General features: G+C 49.7%; 1 protein-coding gene across 1 annotated transcript in view; it reads right to left on the bottom strand.

The window, feature by feature from the left end:
- Positions 1 to 26967, bottom strand: part of MDGA1 (MAM domain containing glycosylphosphatidylinositol anchor 1) — a 64229-nt gene that overhangs the window by 15680 nt on the left and 21582 nt on the right. Inside the window, exons 2-9 of the mRNA XM_023213041.1 lie at positions 16062 to 16201; positions 10378 to 10552; positions 7823 to 8019; positions 6927 to 7059; positions 6401 to 6670; positions 3741 to 4070; positions 1847 to 2143; positions 726 to 1010 (exon numbers count right to left, since the gene is read on the bottom strand). Of these exons, the coding sequence (XP_023068809.1) occupies positions 726 to 1010; positions 1847 to 2143; positions 3741 to 4070; positions 6401 to 6670; positions 6927 to 7059; positions 7823 to 8019; positions 10378 to 10552; positions 16062 to 16201 (1827 nt within the window). The remainder of the gene's footprint in view (positions 1 to 725; positions 1011 to 1846; positions 2144 to 3740; positions 4071 to 6400; positions 6671 to 6926; positions 7060 to 7822; positions 8020 to 10377; positions 10553 to 16061; positions 16202 to 26967) is intronic.

The following is a 26967-nucleotide window of genomic DNA, read 5'->3' as shown; positions in this document are numbered from 1 at the left end:
AACGTTCCAGAGAAGCTGTTGAGAGGCATCTGCTCTCCCCTAAACTACACCTCAGACCTCCAAAGCGGTTCCCCATCTGTAGCCTCAGGGGTCAAGGACGAGCGGGGAGGGGCTGAGGTGGGGCTGTGGCCAGGGCTTGAGGGGCTCTAACACTGGTGGGAGTGGGGCTGGAGGGAATGCTGCCTGCTGCTGGATCGGCCGGAAGAGCAAAGCTGGGACTGGACCAAACTGAAAGGGGTGGAGCCTATGCCTTACGCAGGCGGAGCCTAGACGTGGCTTGGATGGGTTTTGAAGGGGTCTAGGCCTGGTTTGGGTGTCGGTAGAGAGGCGAAGCCTAGGCCCGGGGAAGGCTGTGTTTGAAAGCGGCGCAGTTATCAGACGCCCAGGAAGCGGACTGAGCTGTAATAGGCGGGGCTTAGGACAGGTATAGGCATAAGCAGGCCTTGGAAGGGGAAGGCCTCAACCTCAAGAGAGGGTGTGAGTGGAAGGACGTGGCCCGCACCTGGAGTGGGGGCTGGGAGGCCCAGGTTGAGATATAGCGGCACAGGGCGGGGCCTGGCCTTGACGCGGTCAGGTCTTGGAAAGGCCCGGGCTAAGCCTGGAGTAGGTGGGCTTCAAGGGGGTCAGGGGGCCCACCCAGGGAAAGAATCTCCCGGGCTGGGATTGGGGCAGAGCCTGGCCCCTGGTGGGCGTGGTGGGTGGGGAGGGACCCACTGGACGCTCACCGGAGACCTGGAAGAGGCAGACAGCCGAACCCACGTCGTTGGAGACGCTGCACTCGTAGCTGCCGCTGCTGTCGCGAGTTACGGCGTCGAGGCGCAGCTCCGCATGATCCGGCGCCTCAGCGGCGGCGGGAACAACAGGCGGCGGCGGCAGCAGCTGCCCTTTGAAGCGCCACACAGCCGAGACTATGCGCTGGGGGCTGCCTCGCAGCAGCGAACAGCGCAGGAGCACGGGCCGGCCCAGCGCCTGGCGCACGTCCTGGGAACTGGGCTCCACCTCCGGCGGGACTGGGGGCGGGAGCAGCGGTCAGCGGTGCCTCTCCCCAGCGAGTGGGGTCTGAGGAGCGGCCCGTGGGGAGGTAACGCGCTCGCCTCTACTGCCGTGAGCCCCGCCAGGAAAAATCTCAGGGCGGATGCACACTCGCAACACATCCCGCCAATGGCCACGCTCGTACCTCCCAACCTGTGGATACCCACTCCCTCCTGGCCATTCCCACCAGCCATGCTTCCCAGACCCGGCCTCCAGTCACGCCCTAAGTGCACCCCTCGCCCCACCCCCACCCAAGCAATGAAATGCAGGATAACTCAGGGATTTCGCGTATAATCTCTGAAGCTAGATGGGCTGGGTTCAAATCCCAGCCCTGACTCTGTGAGACCTTAGGCAAGTTACTCAACCTCTCCGTGTCTCGGTTTCCCTATTTGTAAAAATGGGGGAATAATAGAATCTATTATAGGGCTGCAGGGGTTTAAATGAGTTAGTGCATTGAAACTCTTAAAACAGTGTTTGGCACATGGTAATTTTCATCATCTTGTTATCAGACAGTGGTTCCCCTTGAGGGTCCTTCCTCCTCCTTCAAAATCCCATTTCCACCTGTCAAAATCAGGTAATTTTTTTTGTTCACCGGGCCCCTGAAAATGAAGATGGGAGATACTTGATGAAGTGCAGCAAAGAACACAGACCTCCGTGTTCTACAGCACGGGGTTGTCAAGGAGCGTTAGGGGTATCAGGAGTAGGTGGTGGGGTCTGGTTGGACTGGGGTGGGTGAGGGGATGAAGAGGGGACAGGCCGGCTGGGAGCCGGAAGGAAATTTGGGAAGGTAGTCCGAGTGGCTTGGTGGACTCACACTGCACGTTCAGCTGCACCTGGGCCTCACGGGGGCGCACGTTGAAGCCATTATAGCGGGCCGTCTGGCAGCGGTAGGTCCCGCTCATGTCTCGGCTCACTCGCTCCAGCCGCAGCTTCCCGTCCGGAGTCTCCTCCAGGGGCAGCCCCGAGGGCAGCAGTGCAGCCTCCTTGTCCACACGGGACCAGAGCACGGGCGGCCGCGGCTTGCCCCGCACCTCGCATTGCAGCTCGGCAGGAGATCCCTCGCGCACAGTCACCACGGCCCTACCCTTGGGCACACTGATGGTGGGCGGCACTGCGGGGGTGATGGTGGTCGGTAGAGAGGTAGGAGTGGAGTTGGAGCTCCCCCCTGGGCTCTGCCTTCCGGCTCCTGCTTACCTCCCCCTAGGTTCAAGCCTCTCTCTCTCCCATCCCAGACTTCCCACTGGTCCCCAGGATTTCCAAAGCAGAATTCACTTTCCCAAATCCTCTCCATCTCCTGGGTCTCCACCTCAGGGTCTCCCAACTCAAAGAGAGACCTGAAGTCAGCCTGGTCTATATTCCGTGTTCCCCAGAACTAATAAGTACTAGGGATTCCACCTCTTAAACATTTCTAAATATATCCATTCTTGGTCCTTCTGTCCTACTCCGGGCCCTGGCCTATTTAAAGACTTCATCTTCTCTTGCCTTAGTGTGTTATCACAGGCTTCTAGTCTGTCCTACAACATCCTTGCCCTTTATTCTTAAGTAATAGGATACCTGGCTTTCAGCAGGGCTCACAGCCACCCAGAATAAAGACTACATCTCCCAGCCAGCATTATCGTTAGCTACAGCCACGCGACTAAATTCTCGCCCATGGAATACCAAGGAAAATGAGGGTGTTTAAAAGAAGCTGTACCCCTCTTCTCCTTCCTGCAGAAAATAATGCAGAATAATGGCTGCAGCTGGAACTGCCATCATGGGCAACGCCGCACATGCTAAGGATGATGGAAGAGCAAGCCAGGTGGAGCCTGGGGCCCTGAGGACTTGGTGGAGCAGAGCCCCTATACTAGCCCTGACTGCTTATCAGCAAAGTGTTACATGAGGAAGAAATACGCATCTAGCTAGTTTAAGCCACTGTTAGTTAGGGTTATTTCTGTTAATAACACTGCTGATTTCTTTTATTCATGGCAGAACTTAATGCAACCCGACACATTGCTCAATCAGAGGGTCTTTTTGAAGACTTCCATGAGTCCCATTGCACATCACATCAAACAAATTAAAATGTACCCATGCTCTACATTAAATATAAAGTTCTTATTTTTAAATAGCTCTATAAGGCCAGCTGAGGTCCAGTGATCTAGTTAGTATAATATACACTCTATAAACATTTGTGCATTTATTGGCTTTAATTGTGCAGTTGTTTCTTTGTATTTTGGAGCCAATTATTTTATTTTTCCAGGCCCTTAAGACACTTCCATGCCCTAGGCATCAGGCCTATGAGCCAAATGGAGGAAACACCTCTGGACCCCTGCCCTGGCTCTAAGACATTCCAACTCCCAAGCCCTCTACACACCCTACAGTTGTAGGGTGTGTGGTCTCTCCCTTTGAGGCTGCACTGCCCTCAGGGAACTCTTTCCAGACTCTCATGTGTGCAGTTTGCAATGATATATTTATTTGTGAGACTATCTGAAATGTGTTTGCCTTTTCTCCTAAGCTCTATGAGGGCAGAGCCTGTTTTGCCCACCACTCTACCCCAGGGCCTAGCACAGTGCCTCGCATATTAACAGGGACTCAGTAAAAGCATGTGGCACGAACAAATGATGGCCTCCTCACTCTGGCTTCCCTTTCCCAAGCCGCTGCCTCCCCACTACCTCCTGTCTGTGGGCCTCTCCACCCCCTCACATTTCCCTAGCGCCCCTCCAGTTGCCCACCTGTCTCAGAGGAGATGTTGACCTCGACGCTGAGGTCGGGCACGGGTGCCCCTGGGAAAGAAGCCATGCACAGGTAGGTGCCGTAGTCACTGAAGTGCAGGTCAATGAGCTCTAGGCTGCTGGTGACCGCGGGCAGCTCAGGATCATTGCGGGTCACCAGCAGCCGCTTGGACATGCGTGCCGGCTTGCCATTCTTGAACCACTGGTAGGTCACCTTCTCCTGGGGCACTGCATCCACGTGGCATGATAGCTTCAGGTCCTGGCCCAGCTGGATGTTCTCACTCTCTTTGATCACGTCAGGAGTGATCTGGAATGTAGCGTTCTTCATGGCTGTGAGTGGATGGGGAGGGAAGGGTAGCTGGGGTTGGCCTGACTCCAGGGGTCCATGTCCCACCCCAACCCAGACCCAGCTTCTCCCCTCTAACTGGCCCTTCTGGGGATAAGGGGCTACAACTCTCCCAGGTGAAACTATCAATTTTCTCTGCTTGGAAATTGTTTCATTTGTTCAGATGTGCTTTAAAAGTTCAAAAAGGTCACTGCAGAAAAGCAGGTTTTACCAAACAGAACTTACACTATGTGAAAGGCACTGTTCTAGGCACTCAACATGGATTTACTAGTTTAACCCATCCCAGAATCTCTGAAGGAGATGCTTTATTAGCCCAATTTTACAAAGCAGGGAACTGAGGCTCAGACAGTTTAAGTAACTTGCCCAAAAAAGTAGCCAATCTTGAATTCAAACTCAGAGTCTGAGCTTTTGACCACTACAATGCTTTGTTTTTTATCATTGTTTTAAACCTTAAATATGCAAAATACACATTTGGAAGCACGCACTAGAATCTAACAGTGGTTCTATCTAGAGACTGGAACTGAGGAGAATTAACAATTTAATTTTTACATTTCACCCTTTTGTGCTGTTTGCCTCTTCATAGTAAGCGTGTGTAATTTTTATAATAAGAGACCAATACAATCACTTCACATGCAATTACATAAAAACATAGCTTTTAGAAAGAAAAAGGTCTGGCCTCTTTAAAAAATGTGGATCATGGCCGGGCGCGGTGGCTCACGCCTGTAATCCCAGCACTTTGGGAGGCCGAGGCGGGCGGATCACGAGGTCAGGAGATCGAGACCATCCTCCTGGCTAACACAGTGAAACCCCGTCTCTACTAAAAATATAAAAAATTAGCCGGGCGTGGTGGTGCGCGCCTGTAGTCCCAGCTACCTGGAGGCTGAGGCAGGAGAATGGCGTAAATCCAGAAGGCGGAGCTTGCAGTGAGCTCGTGCCACTGCACTCCAGCCTGGGTGACAAAGCGAGACTCCATCTCAAAAAAAAAAAAAAAAAAAAAAAAAAAAAAAAAAAAAAAAAAAAAAATGTGGATCATGTTTGAAACAAGCCAAGAGTTAAACTGAGTTTTTAATCAGGTACCCAACCTTCTGGACAGGACACTGGCACAACAGGCACAAGTCAGGTCTGCTCTGGGAAAGGCGGGCTCTACAGCCACCCTAAGAGGTGATGTAAATTGAGATATTACCAACCCAGGCTTAAAAGGCCAAATGGAATCAGGCGGAGAAAAATAATCTTCTGATGGGAAAAGTACGATCGAAGGAAAAAGTAGTCATTAGCCACAATTTTTAACCTTCTTTCTTGCTCTGATTAAGTAAAAAGTCACAGAGAGCTAGTTTCTTTCTGTGAGGAGAGTCAGAAAGAGACTGACTGCTCAGTGAGAGATGAAGAGAGTCCATGTAATCAGTGACTTTCAGTGGAGTTTGGCAGAAGCTGTACTTTACGTTCAAGTGCTAAAGCGCTGGAAACAAACCTGGATCTTTAAAAACAATAACCAAAACCAAACAGGGAGTGTATATTCAGGGCAACTTGAATCAATGCTCTCAGGTAGCCAAAATACATGAAAGAAAGAAAGAAAGAAAGAAAGAAAGAAAGAAAGAAAGAAAGAAAGAAAGAAAGAAAGAAAGAAAGAGAGAAAGAAAGAAAGGCAACAAACAAAAATTCCTAAAGCCGCACAAGCAGAAAAATTTAAAGTTTTCTCTTTAATTCAGAGTGTCAAAATCAAGATCATAGTGAGCAGCTAATTACTGAGGCTGAGGTTTAATAAGAAAAATGTTTATACTTCTTTAGATTGTGCTCCAAGTTTTGTATCATTTTTTACATTTAGTAATTATCTTCAGATTCACTTAAATACTTCCCTAATAAAGATTTCCATATAGGGCATATGGAAATGTGTATTATTTTCACTTAAATTCAGTTAATCACATAGAAACTACTCTACAGGGAGAAAGCCAGGAAATTACTCTTGAAGCCTAGAATGTCCCCATTTAGCTTTTTCAGCCTCAGTTTCCCAATATTTAAAAAAAAAAAAAGTAGGTAATCAATCCTAGCCCTTCCTACTTCTTGGATTGTTGAGGTTACATTTGGAAATGTAGATTGTCAAACTTTCAATAAAGCTTTATACAAATTTTATTCATTCTGCCATCTGCTGGCAGTTAGCTGAATTGCAGGCAAATCGAATGGCATGGAACATCCTCTGCATGCTTCACCTAGCAAAGTGAAGCCGACAGGCCCCTTTCCTAGTTCATTGGTAGCTCCCAAAGACCAGGGACCCCGTCTGCCTCACAGCTTCCCTCCCACCCCTTCTGAGGCCACGTACATCGCACCAGCAGGTTGACAGTCTTCTTGGCAGGGTTGCCCACATTGTTGGTGGCTGTGCAGTTGTAGTAGCCAGAGTCCCGGGCCTGCACTGAAGGGATGCTGAGGGTGCCACCCTGGGCCAGAGCACCCAGGGGCAGTGGGCCAGGCCCATGGGACCACTGCAGCTGGGGGAGGGGATCACCGCCTGTCAGCAGACACTGCACCGTCACATTCTCCCCAGGGTTCACCACCAGAGTTTCGTTCACAGACAGCTTCAGGGCTGGTGGTGCTAAGAGGACAAGGAGTGGGATCTTAGGGGACTGTGAGGCAGGGCTGGATGTTGGGGAGAGTAGGGGGCTAGAAAAACCATAGAGGCTGGAGAAGCCCTCGGGGGAGATGAGAGGGGAGAAGACAGAGCAGGAAGAGGAGGGGAGGGGCCAGATATTAGTGGCACCGTGCCTGGAGTCCCTGTGGGGTGGGGCACTATCTCCCGGTTGGGAGTTAGCTCAGGTAGGGAAGGAGTATAGGGAGGAAAAAGCCTGTACCCGTGGTGTTGGTGAGCCGGAAGGTGATGGCCTTGTCTGGGATGCCGCATACGTTACGCACAGACACCTGGCAGGTGTAGCTGGCATAGTCCTGAGGCCGCAGGTTCTTCAGCTTCAGGACCTTGGTCTCCCCCTGGGTAGCAGTGGACCACTGGGGTGAGGTGCCTGCTTGAGTCTCCAGGGGTCCCACATACTCATTCACCCAGCACCAGAGCCTACCACAAATACCTAATTCCTCTCTTCCCACCCCCACCCCCACCCTCACCATTTAGCCCCAGGGGTCCTGAGCCTGGGGTGGATGCTACACTCTCCACAGCCTTGGCAGTGCCTCATCATGGGCTTCTCTGGGTCTGAGGTTGCCCTGGTGCACACTGGCAAGGACCAGGCCTTGGTTTCTCCAATCTGGGAAATGGAGGGGTAAGAAGAGAACTTGCTCTTACAACCCACACAAACATGGGGCTGGCCCGCAGGCACCGCTGAAAGCCCTCCTTGGCAGAATGGCATCACCACCATCTCCTGGGACTATCAGGGCCCATGGGAAGAGGACTCATCTCCCTGCCCCCAGGTCCTGCTGTGCCTGGCCATAGGTTCCCAATACTCTCCCACCCAGCAGCAGACTGGGATGACCTGTCTGCCCCTAGAGGATGTCTTTTCTAACTAGCAATGTTCCGGGAGGACATATTGCCTCAGGGACACTCCTGTCCTCACTGCTGCTCCCTGGGCTTTCCATCCAATTTTTCTGCCCCAGGCTGTCTGAACTCCAATCGGAATGTGTGTTTCCAAAGTGAGAATAGAATTGTTGAAGTCAGGGCAGTCCGAAAAACTCAGCCCCATGCCCCCCTCCCCTGTTGGGTGCAGGAGAAAAAATGTGGGGTGAGCCAGCTGCCCGTCCTGACCTGAGTGTAGAGGGGCTCATAGATGTCGACCCCGTTGTCCTGGCTATGGGACAGGGTATCGGAGCCCCGCTTCCAGATGAAGCGGGCAGGTGGGTTGGAGTTGACAGTACAGCGCAGGAACACCGTCTTCTCCTGGTAGAAGTTGCCTCGCACATCGCTCACTGTCTGGTGCACCGTCAGCATTGGCTCATCCAGGTCTGCAAGAGCACAGCCCCCATGAAGTCAGGACTGGGTCACCCCAAGGTTGAGGGGCTCAGGCTCCTGGCAGCCCTTAGGAAGAGCTGAGCCATCCTCAACAGACATTTCCAGATTGCCAGATGCCCTCCCAGCCCTGCAAGCTTAACCAACCTATTAGAGGCAGGGGACAGGACTTTTTCCTTTCACTTTTTCTTTCTTTCTTTTTTTTTTTTTTTTTGAGACAGAGTCTCACTCTGTTGCCAGGCTGGAGTGCAGTGGCACAATCTTGGCTCACTGCAACCTCCAATTCCCTGGTTCAAGCAATTCTCCTGCCTCAGCCTCCCAAGTAGCTGAGATTACGGACATACGCCACCATGCCCAGCTAATTTTTGTATTTTTAGTAGAGAAGGGGTTTCACCATGTTGGCCAGGATGGTCTCGATCTCCTGACCTTGATCTGGCCACCTCGGCCTCCCAAAGTGCTGGGATTACCGTCAGGCACGGAGCCCGGCCTCTTTCTTTTTTTTTTTTGAGACAGAGTCTCACTCTGTCACCCAGGCTGAAGGGTAGTGGTGCAATCATTGCTCACTGCAGCCTCAACCTCCTGGGCTCAATCAATCCTCCCACCTCAGTCTCCTGAATAACTGGGACTACAGGCATGCACCACCACACCTGGCTAATTTTTTGAATTTTTTTGTACAGACGGGGTTTCACCATATTGCCCAGATTGATCTTGAACTCCTGGGCTCAAGCAGTCCTCCCGCCTCAGCCTCCCGAAATGCTGGGATGACAGGTGTGAGCTGCCGCACCTGGCCAAGACGACAGGACTTGATGCCTTCCCAGACTTCCTCTGAGCTGTGCCTCCCAGGGACCTGCATGAGGGTGTCTAGCTTTGCAATCTCCCATCATGGAATGGAGGAGGCAGCTGCTTCTTCAAATCCTAGTTTAGCTGTTAATTTGTAGTATGACCCACCTAAGTCCCTTCTCTCTCTAGGCCTGTTTCCTCATTGGCAAACTAAGGTAGTATAGTAGTTCTTGGCCCTGTTTGCACAAGAGAATTACATGGAGATTTTCTTTTTAATACTGATGCCTGGCAGAGTTCATGGGTAGTGTCAAAAGTCAGAACAATGATTGTCTCCGGGGGGAATTACTGACTGGGAGGGGGCATGAAGGAACTTTCTAGAGTCCTGGAAATGTTCTATCTCTTGAACTGGAAGTTGTTTACACACATATGTAAAAAATCATTAACCTTTGCACTTAAGATTAGTACACTCTATCGATTAATCCTCAATTAAAAAAATAATTAAAAAGCTTAAGAAAGAATCGATATTTGGCCCCACCCCTGATCAATTACATCAGAATCTCTGGAAGTAGGGCCCAGGCATCCGTGTTTTTAAAGGGTCCCCTAGAGATCTTAATGTGTGGCTGTGAGTCACAGGCACTGACAGTACACATTCCAACATCCTCCAACGAATGTCCCAGCAGCCCATCATTCTGCCCCTTCCACAGCCCACTGGGATAGAAGTCACCACCATGGTCATGAGAGGAGGTGGGCGTTGGTGGGGCCCAGGCTATGCTTGCCAGCCTGTTCCAGGGCCAATAACCTGAGAAACGGCCCTCAGCTCCAGGGGTTGGCAGGACCCTGGCTGGCTGATGAGGGACAGAAGAGAGGTCTGGGATGCCACTGTTCACCACTCTACTGAGTCCCACTTAGGGAGTGGGAGGATGTATAGCTAATAGGTAGGTTCATTCTAAGCCTTAAAATGGTGCCACACAGGCTCCTGGGGCTGGGCCAACAGTTTCTGGGTACCTGACTCAGCCTGATGGATGACTCAGGAAAAGAGGCTCCTGGGGCTAAAGGAATACCCATGGAGAACAAGGTAGGGACTGGGGGCTTCTCATGCAGCTAGCAGCAAGGACTCGGGCAATGGGGCTTGGTTCTGTATGTAATGTAGTAAGGAGGGAAATCTCAGAGCTGCCGCAGGACAAAAGCAGAGACATGAGGTACTGTGGGAAAGGCAGTGGACAGTGGGGAAGAGATCTGTGTCCTCATCTCAGATCCGAGGCCACCTCACACCATGTCTGTGGGCAAATCACATGGGACCTCAGTTTTCTCATCTGTGGAAGGGGTGTAAATCAACCCATCCTGCCCTCCCTGCTCACCTCACAGGGATGTTGCAAGGTTCACATGGGATTACAGGTGCGAAGGTGTAGATGGTAGAGGGTGGTACACACCGCCCCATACCTCTTAGGCTCCTCCACCGAAGTCAGCTTCTCCATCCCATCCCGTCCCCACTTCCCCACCTCACCTCAGCCCCGGGGTGCCCTCTGGCCCAGGCTGGGCTGTCAGGGCCCAGGGAGAGGAAGGCCTCAACTCACACTGCACGTCCACGCGGATGGACTTGATGGCCGGCACCCCCACGCCGTTCTCAGCCTTGCAGTAGTAGCGGCCGCCCTGCGTGCGCGCAATACGCTCGATGCGCAGGGTCTCGTTGAACACCGATGTCTCCTGGAACTTGTCCGAGGCGCTACCTGCCGTCTTGGTCCACCGTACCTGGGCCACCAGGCGGGGCAGAGTCAGACTGTCAGACTCGCACGGGGTGGGGGCCTCAGCGCTGAGTGCCCTGCAACGGCACCCCCTTTGTCCCATACTTTTTCACAAGCGCACGTGGGGCACCCGCAGGCCTAGGAAACGAACCCAGACAGATTCGTGGGAATGCACAGACGGGGTAGGATGCCACGGGGTCAAGAGCTGGGGAATCCGGGATCAGAGGGAAGAGGCTTTAAATGGGGCGCGCAGCGCTGTCGTTAAGAGCATGGATTCGGTCGGGCGCAGTGAGCCACTAATCCCAGCACTTCGGGAGGCCAAGCGGGCGGATCACCTGAGCTCAGGAGTTCGAGACCAGCCTGGCGAAACCACGTCTCTACTAAAAATACAAAATTAGCCAGGGGTGATGGCGTGCGCCTGTAGTCCCAGCTACTCAGGAGGCTGAGGCAGGAGAATCACTTGAACCCAGGAGGCAGGGGTTGCAGTGAGCCCAGATCAGGTCACTGCACTCCAGCCTGGGCAACAGAGTGAGACTGTTTCAAAAAAAAAAAAAAAAAAAAAAAGACTGAAAAGACTGATTTCCATCTTGGTCAGTCACTCCAGGGAAAGCCAGCTATTAGGTCCTGAGCAGCCCAGTGGAGGGGAGGAACTGAAGCCTCAGACCAACAACCACGTGAGTTAGCCTAGAAGAAGATCCTCCAGTCTCAGTCATCCTTCAATGACTGCACCCCTGGCTGACACCTGGATTGCAGCCTTGTGAGAAACCCTGAGCCACAACCAGCCAGCTAAGCTGCTCTCAGGTTCCTGTCCCACAGGAACTGTGAGACAGTACATATTGTTTGAAGCCCCTAAGTTTTGGAGTATTTGTTATGCAGTGATACGTGACTAATACACCATGATACTCACTCTGCAAAGTTTTATTATGAGGTTTACAAAGGAAGTGTATAAATCACCTGTGTGTGGTGTCTGGTATACATTAGTCATTCAACAAATTTCTATGATTATTAATATTGTCTTAGATTATAGAGAAATATCAAGGATTGCATGAGAAACCTGAGCCTATTACTCAAGGTGCCAGAGTTTTAAGTAAAACAGACCAGTTTTAGATAACTAAGTCTAAGGAGTGGGGCAGAGGCAGGGGCAGTGGGTACAGACTTCAGTCTTTAAGTAGGGAGGCTTGCTTATTACAGAGACAGGGCAGGGAGCCCAATCCTGATGAACAGGTCAGGCCAGAGGCCAGAAAAGTAAGGCTGGGGAGAAGGGGTGAAAGGCAACCTTTCCTATGCAGGGAGGGACCACACAGGACCACAGTGTTGGTGCTCTCGTCCCCTGCCCACATTTGACTCTACCCACATGGAGCTAGAGGTTACAAAACCTAGGAAAAGTTAGAGACAGTTTCAGGCAAGAAATACCAGATCAGAGAGTGCTTTGGAGAGATAATAGGGACATGAAAACATTTGATCCTTTTGTACTTGATGTTTTATGTTTACATAAAACATTTTGTCTGGATGGAGTTTGTTTACATACTGCTCAAGCCTTGGTATGCTTTATGCATATGAGAGTTCCTACCTTTTTTCAATTCTACAAAATTCTCAGTCTTTATCTCTCTCTCTTTTTTTTATCACTAGAGATGAGGTCTTGCTCTATCACCCAGGCTGAAGTGCAGTGGTACTCTTGGGCTCAAGGATCCTCCTGTCACAGCCTCCCAAGTAGCTAGGACTACAGGTGTGTGCCACCACACCTGGCTAATTTTTTTTTTTTTTTTTTTCGGTAGAGCTAGGGTCTCACTATGTTGCCCAAGCTGATCTTGAACTCCTGGTCTGAAGCAGTCCTCCCACCTTGGTCTCCCAAAGTGCTAGGATTACAGGTGTGAGCCACTGAGCCTGGCCCTTCATCTCTTTAAATATTGCCTCCTCTCTTTTTCTATTCATTCCTTCTTGAATGCCTAAATTTCTGTTGTAGCTTCTCATTATATCCTCCATGTCTCTCAACTTCTTTTTCACACCTCCTGTCTCTTTGTCTTCCCTGGACTCCATTGGAAATACATGGCTGATTTCCTCAGATCTATTATCCAATTCACTAATTTTTTCTTTAGCTATCTCCAGAGTACTGAGGCCAAATTTTTTAAAGACTATATTATTTTTATTTCTAGGGTTTCTGTTTGCTTCTTTCTGTACCTAACTGATCAGGGTTTATAATCTCCTGTCTTATGGATTCTATTCCTTCCATAATCTCTTCCAATATTAAAAATTTTTTTAATTTTGAAGATCCTTTCAAATTGCTCTATTTTCTCTAGTTCCTCAGTTGTGAATTATTCACCTTGTTGGGTCTATGGACTAACTCTTCTGGCACTGTATTTTTTAATATTTTAAAATTTTACTCCACAGGTTTGTACTCAGTGGGATCATCTTCCATAGAAGTCCTATTTGGACCTTTATGGTCCTGTTTGTGGTGCAGATCTTATTCACTACTTGGGTATAGGTGGTTGCCTATACCCAAGATCATGGGTTCATAGATTCCAAAACATTTTTTTGTTGATTTCTCAGGTTAGGGTTTCCTCACTATTTGGATATTGCAAAATACAGACAGGTTTAGGGTTATACTATATCATAGGTGGCTGCATTTATATCCACACCCTGAAGTACAGTCTGTTCCCTGCAGTGGCTCTGGGCTGTGGGACAGAGATCTTCTGGTCCTCATTCATAGATGATGCCACTCTTGTTGAGCTTCCAGCTTTAGGTAGAGTTCAATTCCAGCTCCCAGCCATGGATGGACCTGCAGCCTCAATGCATACCCCTTATGTGTGTGTTAATACAACTATCAGTACAGTGTGTATGCAGTGCCAGTCTCTTCACGGGCTAGGTTCCTCAACTTCGGCTCCCTGCCATCACTGTAGATTTTGTCTGCATTTCTGGCCCCCAGATATCCCTCCTTCTCACAGCTTGTTTGGAGTGAGGCACTCCATGTTCTCTCAGTCCCCCATCTTCACCACTAAGTGGGTCATGAGATGGTATTTCCCTTGTTTCTCTAGTAGTCTGGATGCTCCATAAGAACAGAAACTACAGGGGCATCTTTAGGACCCATAACTTTGCTTGCATGTAGCAGGTACTCAATAAATACTGCTTATAATGAAACAATCAAAAAAGCTAGAAGGCATTTTAGGAGAAGCAAGCAACTTCAGCTAAAGCAGGAAGGTTGTACTTGGGGATGATGGGGAGGCAAGTCTGACTGGAGTACAGGGTGTGAGGAAGGTGGCAGTGGGAGATCAGACAAGAGAGGCAGGTGGAGGCCAGATTGTAGAAGGTCTTCAATGCCATCCCTAGGAATTTGAATTAATCTGGTAAATGAAGGGGAGCCATTGAACATCTCTGAGCAGGGGAGTGATATGATGTAGCACAACAGGGGTTATCATTCTGGTAGCACAGTGCAGGAACGGATTGAAGGGGGCTGGGTGTAGTGGCTCATGCCCATAATCCCCACACTTTGAGAGGGTGAGGTGGGAGGATCACTTGAGCCCAGGAGGTCAAGACCAGCATGGGCAACATGGTGAAACTCTGTCTCTGCAGCAAACAAACAAACAAACAAACAAAAATTAGCTAGGCATGGAGGCGCATGCCTGTAGTCCCAGGTACTTGGGAGGCTGAGGGGGAAGGATTGCTTGAGCCCAGAAGGTCAAGGCTGCAGTGAGCCTTATTGCACAACTACATTCCAGCCTGGGTGACACAGCAAGACCCTGTCTTGAAAAAAAAAATAGATGGGAGGAGGGGTGAGGTGAGAGATTGGGAGGTCAGTTTAGAGTCTACTGCAATGGACCAAGGGACAGGACTGATAGGCTGACCTAGAGGGCTAATGAAGAAAAGAGAGGAGGAGACCCACACAAGAGACATAAAAAGAAAGGCGTGCCGGTACAGTGGCTCTGTAATCTCAGCACTTAGGGAGGCTGAAGTAGGAGAAATGCTTGAAGCCAGGAGTTCAAGACCAGCCTGGGTAAAATAGGATGCCCTGTATCTACAAAAAAAAAAAAAAAGAAGGAAAAGTGATCCAAGCATGGTGGCACACACCCGTGGTCTCGGCTACTTGGTCGGATGAGGTGGGAGGATCACTTGAGCACAGGAGGTCAAGGCTACAGTAAGCTATGATCTTGCCACTGTACTCAGCCTGGGCAACAAAGTGAGATCACATCTAAAAAAAAAAAGGAAAAAGAAAACAAGGCCTCAGAGTCTGGCTAGACGTGAGGAACGAGAAGATGCAAGGCCAAATATGAGCCCAAGGGTTTGCGCCTGGGTGGTAGAACGAACGAAGCCACTGATGGAAATAGAAAACCAGGTACACATACACATAGCCACAACCACACATGACCCATACAGGGACACATAAGGAGACACACACAGATGGCCAGTGCAGCCTTAGGGAGAAATGACCCAGCGGCCTCACTGGCTTGTAGGGAGGACCATCCATCCTTTAATGGTCACACCTGACACAGACATCGACCTAAATCCAGCAGCATTGTTTTCCCTTCTAAAACATGCGTTTGAGAAGCAGCAGCAGTGATCATGGTTTTTTGTCCATCTGCCTGTCTCAAGGCCAAACCTACTAAAGCCATCTATGTTCCCAAAATGATCCAGGAAAAAGAATTTTGTATTTCACTGTCCTTTCTAGGATCCAATTGTCACCCTTTCTGCTGCTATTATAAAGGTCACAGCAGCTCACCAGCAAATTCCTCCCATCCCTTCAGCCCACCTCCTCCCCTCAGCTCTCAGTGATCATGGGCCACTGCTTCCTGCTTCAGCCATACACTTCATCTGTGACAAAATTCATCTGGCATTCCCAGATTCTTATTTTCTGTTTCTTTCTAATTGCTTTGGCTCTTTAAACCTCAAGGGTGTGAAGCTTGCCTGCCAGAAGCCTGAAGTAGATAGAGATCACATTTTCTATGCTACTTGCCACTCCTGGAGTCCCCAAATCAAAGATGGACATGCTGGGAGGAAGCAGAGTAAGCTAAGAGGACACTGGTTCTGGATTCAATGTCTGCTTCCATCCTCACAAGAGCTACGTGCGCTTGGGAGTTTACCCAACCTCGCTGAGTCGCAAATTCCTCAGCTGCAAAAGGGGGTCACTAATGCCTTCCTCACTGCACAGCTGTGAGGCTCCAAAGGGAAAACACTGGAGAAAGTGTCTGGCACGGTGCCTGGCACATGGTCTGCCTGCAGACACATTAGAAGGTGCATCTAAGGATGTGTCTGCTCAACAGATCCGTGGAATGGAGTAGAATTGAACAACCGGCATTCTGTTTTTCCCCTCAGCCGTCAACGTTTTCAGGTGAATGAGCCCATAGCCTCCAGCCCTTCCCCACAGAGTTAATTTTCCAGCTATTTCCCCAGCCCCTATCTCCTGTTCTCTGTCTCCATGCTGTGGTGCATCATGAGTCCTCATACCCTGCTGTCTCTTCTTAAGTGCTGAGCCCAGGCAAGGTGAGGGCAGGAGGGGCCTGAGCAAGGCTGGGCTAGGGGCTTACCTGGGGTCGTGGGTGCCCGGTTACAAGGCACTGCAGCATGAGGATGTCCCCCTCTCGGATGGTGTAGACACGCTCACTGATATTGTCCTCTTTCACCACACACGCCTGGCCCGCATGCACGATCTGGGCCTGGGCTGGAGCTGGGAAGAGAGGATGGAGGAGGTTTAGAGAAGAGGCGCCAAGGCCAGAAGTCTGGGGCTCCCTCCTGAGTGTGTTGGGGACGAGTCAGCCCAGATCTCTCCAGGCCATTCCTCAGAGGCCTGCCCCTTCTGAGCCCAGGAAAGAATCCTCCCAGGACCCCCAGGCTAGAACCAGGAGGGCCAGGAACTCAGAAAAGGGACAGTTCCTCAACCCCTTGCGAGAGAGCTGTGCTTTTCAGTGGGCTGACTGTGTGAAGGGGCTTTGTCATCTGTACAGACTGGTCGTCACTTAGCATCACCATCTTAGCAGTCCTGGCGGTGGATGCCGTCGGCACCCCTCCCAGCTCCCCAAGGTGACAGGTGCATCCATCCCCAGCTGCTGACAGCTCCGCGTACTCGCCTTCCTCAGGGAATTGCCTTTAGCCAAGAGAGCTGCCTTGGCCAGAAATGCCTAGGAGATAACCCCCCTCTCCCTTGCAACACACACACACACACACACACATACACACACACACACACATACACACACACAAACACACACACAGAGGTGGGGTGACTATGGCGCTGTCATACTCCAGAGCTCCCCTGGAAACAGGCTGAGGCTAAGCTTCCTGAGCCACATCTTTGCTTGGCTGCCTCACTCATTCCCTCAGTTTCTCTTGAGAGCATTTTCCCAGCAAATAGCTTGCCTAAACCATAACTCCCCAGCCCCAACCACCTCAGGCTTTGCTTTTAGAGAGCCGAACCTAAGACATATAGGCGCGCGCGCGCACACACACACACACACACACACACACACACACACACACACACACCTGGCTGCACATTGCCCTCCCCGAAGGCCTTCGTTGTTTTTTCATTGCTCTCTGAGGCTGTGTCCAGCTTCTTCTCCAAGGCACAGAAGTGCTCACAGAACTTGAGGCCCGGGAGCTGGCAAAAGGCTGTGGCTCCTCCCTGACCTCTCTCACAGTGCCCAGGGCTGGGCTGTGACCCAGGCTGGGGGACCAAAGCTAGGATGTGGCTGGATGGGCCCAGTGGGAAATGACTGAACTTGCCAAGGTCATAGCCCCTGCCCCATTGTCTAGCCCCATTGTCCTAAAGGCAAATCAGGTCCCAGCCCCCCAATGCTCAAACTCTAGGAAGAGGAAAAGACCCCAACTTCACAGGTTCTGCCCACAGCTGAGAAGGGAGAGAGTGAAGGTAGAAGAGCTGATACTGGGTTTAAGGAACACAAGGAGGTACAAACGACGTCCCTGCTCTAAAGAGGGGCACGGTGGTGTTAAAATAGAAATCATAAGAGTGATAGAACAGACTGTGGCTAAGACATATCAAATTACAAACAGGACCTAAGGTCATGCCAGGCCCGGAGTAAGTCACACCCCCTACGCTTAAAGAATAAGCCATGTTCTAGTTGCCACAAGGCTTTCTGTTTTCTCTAGCAGCTAAACAAGCACTGGCCTGGAGATAGGCAATATTGAAACAATTGCAGACCATCTACTGCCAGACACCGACTAACTGGCCTCCTGTTCCACCAGCCATAACTACACCTTTGATCAGACAAGAGACTGATTTCAGTAGCTTTCTCCAGATAAAAGACCAGCAACCATGGACTGGTTCTGGCCAGTTGACAGAGGCTGCCCACTAAGTGCCTTTGTGTCTTCTGTGTCACCTTTTGACACAGGCCACATTATGGTGCATTTAAATGTTGTCTGCACCCCAAAGTGAACATAAGATGTATGTAACGTGCACGTTTGTTTACTGTGCATGTGTACATCCCCCTTTGGGAATATTCATAGCTCCTCCCATAACCTGTTGAAAATGTATACCTGGCCCACCTGTTCAGCAGAAATTCCTGTCTCACCTTTCCTCTTTCAAAGTGACTGCTTTCAGTCTCTGCCAGAGGCTACACTTCCCAGCCTGTCAGGATGGCCACCCCACAGGACGCAACCCTCTATAAGAAATAAAGTTCTCTTCTCTGAATTTATAATTCTCATGATTCCTCAGTTAACAGAGATAAGAAGATAAGAAGATAAAGCCGACACAGAAAAGGTACAACTTCCTCCAGGAAATGTCCCATGACTGAGAGGCACCTTCCTTCTTTATGTGTCTACACTGTGCATCACTCCCCCAGTGCAACAACAAAGCATCAGGCCTGTGTTTCTGTCAAATTCAGGATTCTTGTCTTTCTGCCTACCAGACCTTGAGCTTTATCTTGGGATCTCCAGCACAAGGCCTTGAAAACAGCAGGTACTCAGCGAACACTGAATGAATGGATTTGTAAGGATATCCCATGGTGAAGTTGCTAGGGGACTTAAGAGAGATATAGAAGGCCCTGGGATGTCAGAAAACAGGCATCACCATCTTCTGGAGGAAGAACCACAGAAGGTTCCATGGAAGAGGTAGATTTTGAACCAGGCCTCAGGGAATAGGGAGGCTCTGTGCTAGTTGACAGGGCAAAGTCCCAAATTATATTACACAGGGTAAACCTCTAGTGACCTTCGGACATGAGTTTTCTCATCTCTAAAACAAAGAGAACACTACCAACCCTAAGAACTCACAATGGCAGATGTGATGATAACACAGGATAAATGAAAAATGCTTAGTAGAGTCGTAATGTGTTCTACAGATGCTGCAAGTAAGACCTTCCATCAACACTGATGGGACAGACATGAACTAATCACAGAGGTAGAGTCCACAGAGGTAGCCTGGTAGCAGGTTGCTAAACTTGGTCAGCAATTGGGAGTGACACAGGCTATGTTTAACGATGAGGGTCTCTGCAAACAGCAGCGGGTTTGGTAAACAGTGGTAGCTGCTACCACCCCAGAGTCTGAGTGTCCAGGTGACCATCCTGCCTGCCTGGCTGCCACAGAGGAATGAACCTGGCTGGCTGTCAGGAGACAGGCAATGTACACCTTGAGCAAGCCAGTTCACCATCTTGGGCCTCAGTTTCCCTACCCATAGGAAGGGTAGATTAGATGACTTCTAAGGTCTTTTTCAACTCACACTTTCTATGAATTTTGTAATCAGCACATAGTCGTCCCTATATAAGATGCACTCTAGAATCTGGGAACTGGGCCCAAAACCATCACCTCATGCAATAAAAATGCATGAACATCACCATACGTGAAAGAGATAGCCATCTGTGGCTGAAGTCCTCAGGAAATCTCATCAAGAAACAACCCACCAAAAGATGATGTGCATGCTGGTTGCTGATAAGACCAAGAGGCCTGGGGTGCCTCTCAACAAGGAAGACATCGATTTAACAGGCTCCAATGGAAGATAAGCTGTAATCTTGGACACTGTGGCTTGCCTGTAGCAAGGCAGTGTTGTAATGACAGAAGCTTTGGTGACAGATAAGGAATACTGAAAAAGAGCTGGAGAGCTGGACTTTCTCAGGGCACAAGCTAGTATTACCCAGGGAAGATGGGGCCTGATCGGTAGACACAGAGCGTCTAGTCACCTTACAGGTGTATTTCCCCACTGGAGATGGGGCCATGAGTGGATATCAGAGATGACATTGTTAAGATTATCCAGCTCCTGGGCAGATGTGATGACTCAATTACAATCCCAGCACTTTGGGAGGCTGAGGCGGGAGGATCACTTGAGCTCAGGAGTTCTACACCAGCCTGGGCAACTTAGTGAGACTCTGTCTCTACAAAAACTGCAAGAATTAGCCAGGTATGGGGGTGTGTGCCTGCAGTCCCAGCTATTCAGGAGGCTGAGGCAGAAGGATCATTTGAGCCTAAGAATTCAAGTCTGCAATAAGTTATGATCATGCCACTGCATTCCAGCCTGGGCAACAGAGTGAGATTCTGTCTAAAAAAAAAAAAAAAAAGATGATCCAGCTCCCTTTGATGACCACCCAACTCTAAAATGCTAGAACCACTTTGGAAGAAATTTGGGCAGTACCTCCTAAAGGTAAATAGGTGTATAACCCATGATGTAGCAATTCCATTCCTGGATATGTACCCAGTAGAAATGAGTACTTATGGCAACCAAACAATAAGCACAAAAATATTCACAGTGGCTTTATTCACAATAGTTCAAAACAAGAACAACCTACATGTCATCCATCAAGAACTGTATGAGCAAATAAGTTCTGGTATCTTCATACAAAGGAATATTCACCATAAGTGAAAAAGGTGAACTGTAGAGACATGACACTGTTGAATCTCACAGGCGCAATTTGAGTGAAAGAACCCAGACACAAACATACAGTGTATTGTAATGCTAAAGACAGAAGAAAAAAAAAAAAAAGAATACATGTTGTGCGATTTCATTTATTCAAAACTTAAAACTGGAAAAACTTACCTTAGGGTAACAGAGGCCTAACACTGATTGCTCTTGGGTGGGGTGGGAGATTATTTGCTGGAAAGGGCATAAGAAAACTTTTTTTTTTTTTTTGAGACGGAGTCTAGCTCTGTCACCCAGACGGGGAGTACAGTGGCATAATCTCAGCTCACTGCAACCTCTGCCTCCCGTGTTCAAGCAATTCTCCTGCCTCAGCCTCCCAAATAGCTGGGATTACAGGTGTCTGCCACAACGCCCACCTAATTTTTGTATTTTTAGTAGAGACGGGTTTTCACCGTGTTGGCCAGGCTGGTCTAGAACTCCTGACCTTGTGATCCACCCTCCTCAGCCTCCCAAAGTGCTGGGATTACAGGGATGAGCCACTGCACCCGGCCAAGAGAACTTTCATGGGGAGAAGAAGAGAGATGGAAATGTTGGACATTTTTATCTGAGTGGTGGTTGTACAGCGTCTGGATACACAAGTAAAAGCATATCAAGGTATCTACTTTGGACTTCACCATATTATACCTTCTAAATTACACCTCAGTTTTTAGAAAACAGCATCTACCGTCCTGGGATGGTATTAACCATTGAGATTATCCAGGATAATCCATTTACTATTACAGTTATCCAGCTCCCTTTATTCTCACTCTTACTTGATGAGCCACTTCCCATTGCTGATTTGGTTCCAGGTACAGTTTTCCTTCTGAAATGAGTCCTCACTAGTAGTAATTTACCTAGTCCCCCTTGGCCTTGGCCTTTCAATTTGCTCATCACCCCCAACTGAGTTTCCTTAACATGAGTGAGCCTCCCATTGGCTCAGGTCACCCCTGGAATGGCCAGAACCATATTTCTGACCCTAAACCCCAAAGGGTCCCTGCCCCACTGAACCTCAGCCTCCATCCAGCTCCACACACCCTAGGCAGGCACTGCCTGCAGCAGCATCTCCTGATTCGGATGGCAACCTGGGCAGGGCTGTTTCCAGATACACCATGACATAATCCTTTCATTCAGTCTGTCGAAAAATAAGTGCTTCTGGGCCAGGCGCTGTGCTGGGCGCTGGAGATACTGTCATGAAAAGCAAACAAGGGATGGCTCTCAAAGAGCATTGCTGGGGAGATGGACAGCAAAAAAGGAAACAGAAATGGACAGGGTGGTTTCAGAGTGTGTTAAATGCTATGGTGACTCGAAAACAGGGGGATGTGATAAAGAACCGTGAGGAGAGAAAAGGTCTGCTTTAAAGAGATGGAAAGCACACAGCTGTGGAGTCACACGATCTGGGGCCCATTCCTGGCTCTGCTACCCACTAGCTGGGTGATGCTGTGTGATGCTGGGCAAATTACTTAACCTCTCTGAGCCTTGGCCTCTTCATTTATAAAATAAGAACAATAATGCCTTCTCCCAGGGCTGGTATGAGGGGTTAATGCAATATATGTAAAACACCTGGTCAAATAGTATGTGTTCTCTCCATAAATGACAGCTCCCAAGATGATGAAATAGGAGCAAGAGATAGGGAAAGGGGACCACCTGCTGTGCACCCCTACACATGCAACCCAGGGGTGGAAATGCTCCAAGCAGACATTAAACGGGTAGGGGTGTTTCATGAATATGTTCAAAATGCATGCTGAGGGCTGTGCAGGGCTTCAGAGGGGTTGGAAAGTGGGAAGGACTGGAGCCCTTCCCCAAGCATCCCCCTTCTCATGGTACTAGTGCACTTGGCTGTGTGGCTTTCAGCAAGCTACTTAAGCCTTAGTTTTCTCATTTGCAAAATGGGGTTGTTGTGAGGAATAAATAAGGAAACTCAAGTAAAGTGTTTAAAACAGTGCCTGGTACGCAGTATGCAATCTAAAAATGTCAGCCAGCATTATTATTCTGTAAATGATCCTGCACTCCTCTCAAGAACGCACATCCCCTGCAGCCTTCAAGCCCTTTGCATGAGAGGACCTTGCCTTCTCTGTCACAGATGATGAGGGTTGGTACCTTCCTGGGGTCCACTGTACCTTTCCAAGCTCCTTGCCTCAGTTCTGTGAAGCAGAAAGGGAAAGTCGCATTTAGCCCCATTGGCAGAGAAGGAGACCAATGCCTGGAAGAGGAAATGTTTCGTCCAAGTCACTCGCTGAGACAGCAGCACAGCCAAGACTCAAACCCAGGCCTTCCACCTGCTAACTTGGGACTCTGTTCACTGTCCCCAGGAATTTCAGAGGCATGGCTGGATTTGATCATCTTTGCTTGATACCATATTGGTGGATAAAAAACTGAACAGGATTTCAGAACCAAGTATGTTTCCTTGCCTCTGGTCTATGAGACTTTGCTATTTTACTCTCCTGATTTCTATCAACAAAGCCCCATGGAAAAGGAAAACAGCCTCTCCCAACCTGTGTGCCACAGAGTGTTCACTGATAGTCCATCACAGACGATCTTCACTGTCAAGTAAGGACGCTGCATGTTCTTTCTCTCGCTCTCTGTGAGAAAGACTTAGCACACAAAGTATAGTATTAAAGGCTCTGAAAAGTCCTGCAGTAAACACATCCATGTAACTTGGTTTCACTCAGTGCTTTCTAAATATATTTGGCCATAAACCCCCTTCTTCGCAGAGCACCTCAACATCCTGAGAGACAGCAATGTTTTGTAAAACTAGTGGAGAAAAGCTTAATACAAAACTGACAGCTGAGGAGTTAACACGCCCCTCCCCAGCCCCTTAGTTGAGAACAGCCAAGTGGCCTAAGACATGTCACCTTTGGGGCAGCATCCTGATGAGCACAGCCAAGGCGGAATGCTCCTGGCCTATCAGCTTACTCTTCTCCTCCCCAAAAAGTATACACCCAAAGTGTACAGGTATGGGTGGGGGCTTCCAGAACCCAGTAGGCCCAGTGAGGAAGCCACAAACGCTCAGGGAGTCAGACTAAGACAAACTCCAACCTGCCAACTAAGGATCCAAAGAGAATTCTCACTGGAATGGGGGAATGTCATCAAAGATCCCCATCCCCTATAAGAGAATCCATGCCCAGCTGCTAGCCACAGGTAGGGGTGCTGCCAAATGCACATGGATACAACACTAGGGTGAGGGCCAAACAAGACAGACAGCAAGACAAATGGAAAAGCTTGATTAAAAGCACCTTCAGGCCTGTAATCCCAGCACTTTGGGAGGCCAAGGTAGGAGGATCCCTTGAGCTCAGGAGTTTGAGACCAGCCTGGGCAACATGGTGAAACCCCATCACTAGCAAAAATATAAAAACTTAGCCAGCATGGTGGTGCACACCTGTGTTCCCAGTTACTCGGGAGGCTGAGGTGGGAGAATGGCTTGAGCTCAGGTGGTGGAGATTGCAGGGAGCTGAGATCATATCACTACACGCCAGCCTGGGTGAAAGAGTGAGACTCCGTCTAAACAAAAGAAACACAAAAGTTCCTTCAGGCTGGGTGCAGTGCCTCATGCTTGTAATCCCAACATTTTGGGAAGCTGAGGCAGGAGGATTGCTTGAAGCTAGGGGTTCAAGACCAGCCTGGGCATCATAGCAAGACCCCGTCTCCATAAAAAAAAATTTTTTTTAATGAGCTGGGTGTGGTGCCACATGCCTGTAATCCTGGCTAAGAGGGAAGATTGCTTGAGCTCAGGAGATGGAGGCTGCAGTGAGCCATGATTGCACCACCGCACTCCAGGCTGGGCAACAAAGCAGGACCCCTATCTCAAAAAAACAAAAGCTCAGCCAATAATCAATGAAGAGGACCGTTGCCTTCTTCCTGCTTCCGGCTCCTTCAGGGGAAGTGAGTCTGCGGGCTGGGAAACGACCAAAGAGCAGGGTGAGGGAGGGGCAAGGAAACAAAAGGAGAAGGAAGGGCTGCAAAATTCCCCGCCCAGAGTTAGTTCTATCTGCCCACAGATGACAGAGCAAGTGCCACCACCTCAGCCACCTCCCAGAAGCATCACTGAGTGTTCTGGATGGAGAGGTACAGAATTGCGATCTGTGTTCTGGTCCTGGCTTCCTTCAGACAGTCATTCAACAAGCCCTTATCAGTATGAGGTGCTAAACTTGATTCTGAGGTAACAGGGAGCTATGGCACTCAGGCTCTGCACTAGGGAAGCGAATAGCTAGAAAAGCTGAATAAGAACGATGCCTATAAAGGCCTACTGAGAGGCAGAGAGGGAGCAGGGAGGGAGTGCAGTGAACTAGAGACTAGTGCTGTCTCAGGCCTCACCCCACCCCCATCCCCATAATATAACATTAACTGCAATAGCTACCCTTTATTGACATTTACTCTGCCAGCAATATATTGAGTGCTTTATATCTTTTATCATATTTATTGCTCCTAACAAGCCTGTTATGGTTCGGACTTTTCAGATGAGGAAGCTGAGGTTCAGCAAGGTTATATAAGTTACCCAAGGACACCCCATTGGTCTGGAGCCTGTCTGACTCGCCATCTTTCATGCAGTGCAGGGCTCACAGCTCAGGACGGAGTCTCAGCGTTCCTGGTAGGACCCACGCTGTGCAGCATCCTCAGAAACCGTCCCTCCCTCACCGTGACACCTCTCGCCCTCCCAGATCCTGGTACGCACGTGTTTATTGATCCTTTTATGCATGTAATGCAAATGGACACTTAATAATTTAGCAGAGTTAACAGTGCTGAAATATTAACAGACTTTTCTCTTTTAATTAGCTGCTCAGAGAATGGTGGCCGGGGGCCTGGGAGGAGGCTTTCCTGGGCAGGTGCCTGGCCTGCTCCACCTGGGCCTCCTTCTGCCAGGGATGATGTTCTGAGCCTCTCTGCAGACTGTGAGCCATCGAGCGTGGGCCTCTCGGGAAAATTAACCCTGCCCTTCTGTGCTCACTGCATCGGGGTTTGCTCTGCCCTTACCACAGTCCCGCTCTCTGCACAGCTGGCTGGAGCCTGTCCTCTGTTCACCACCAGCCGGGGGTGGACCAGGTGACTTCTCAGGGGTGCTCTGAGGCTGGAGAGGGCTCCAGTTCTATGCTAGGAAAGCCGGCTTGAAACAGCCCCAACTCACCCACACCATCTTCTCCAGCCTTGCCCTAATGCAGAGCATCTTGAGGGAAAGCAGCAACAGACTTTTGGCCCATCCAGTTCTGGTCATTCTCTCTTCGGTCATTAGACCCGTGTTTGAGTCCATTCCCTTCCCATCCTCCCTCTCGCTCCCTGTCCTCTCCATCCCTCAAATGGCACACACAATCACCTTTTAATTTGCCATTGATTCATTAATTGGCTTTGTAACATTTTCTCAGCACCTATTATGTGAAATCTCCTGCCCTCAGCGCTGGGACACAGAGCCAAATGAGGCATAGCCCTTCTGGGCGAAGAACCTCTGCCCTCTCCCTGCTGCAAACCGTATTAAAGCCTGTTCCCCGATACAAGGCCTTTTTTGCTCATCAAAACCAAACCCATATTCAGCCAACCTTCCCTTTGGCTGCAAAAATCTCTCCCTAACCAGAGTGCATGTGTCTCTGACCTCTGGGTACAAGGGCGCTGTCACTGAATACGGCAACCAGCCACAGCTGAAAGCTTCAGTGTGCAGGCCGCCACCCTGCAACCACAATTGAGTGCAAAAACAAGCTCTGCTTTCATAGTCAGATGCAAGCCTGCTACAGTTTGCACGGCCTTGTTCCATTTGCAGACACTGCCACTGTGGCGCCTGGAGCTTCTGGGAGAGGCTGGCGCCCTTACAACTCTCCTCTGCTGTAAGTGCTGGCCGGTCCATTATGTCCCATTCCCTGGGGATGTTCAGCACCACTGTGCCCACATCCTGATCTCACTGGAAGGCACACAGGTACGGAGAGTGGCAGGTGATGCTCACAGAGTCTTCACTGTCTACAGTGGAAGTCTAATCTGCACACCCACTTATGGAACTAGAGGGTGTCTGGACAGGCCTTTAATGAGGACTCTTAGGTCTCCTGATGAAAACTATAAAGGGACTTTCTCCTGGTGGGTCCCAGGATGCCAGAATTAAAACTGTTAATGACAGCCGGGCGCGGTGGCTCACGCCTGTAATCCTAGCACTTTGGGAGGCTGAGGCGGGCGGATCACTTGAGGTCAGGAGTTTGAAACCAGCCTGGCCAACATGGTGAAACCTCATCTCTACTAAAAATACAAAAAATTAGCCGGGTGTGATGGTGGGTGCCTGTAATCCCAGCTACTTGGGAGGCTGAGGCAGAAGAATCACTTGAACCCAGGAGGTGGAGGTTGCAGTGGGCCGAGATCGTGCCATTGCACTCCAGCCTGGGCGACAGAGAGAGACTCCGTCTCAAAAAAGCACAAACACAACAACAAAAAGCCGTTAATGATGAGGGGACATAGGTCATCTCCAATCAGTAAAGACAGGACGAGTTGGGCAACGCTTGATCAGAGGCTTTAAATGCAAATCTGAGAGGGCTGCTCAACGGCATAGGATGAGGGGTAGGGAGGAGTGCTCTGCCTTTTACTCAGTGACCAAGTGACCTTGGGAAAGTTGTTTAACCTCCTTTAGC

This window comes from Piliocolobus tephrosceles, chromosome 5 (genome assembly GCF_002776525.5).
Source record: "Piliocolobus tephrosceles isolate RC106 chromosome 5, ASM277652v3, whole genome shotgun sequence".
Classification (NCBI taxonomy): domain Eukaryota; kingdom Metazoa; phylum Chordata; class Mammalia; order Primates; family Cercopithecidae; genus Piliocolobus; species Piliocolobus tephrosceles.
This window is presented reverse-complemented; position numbering and strand designations above follow the sequence as displayed.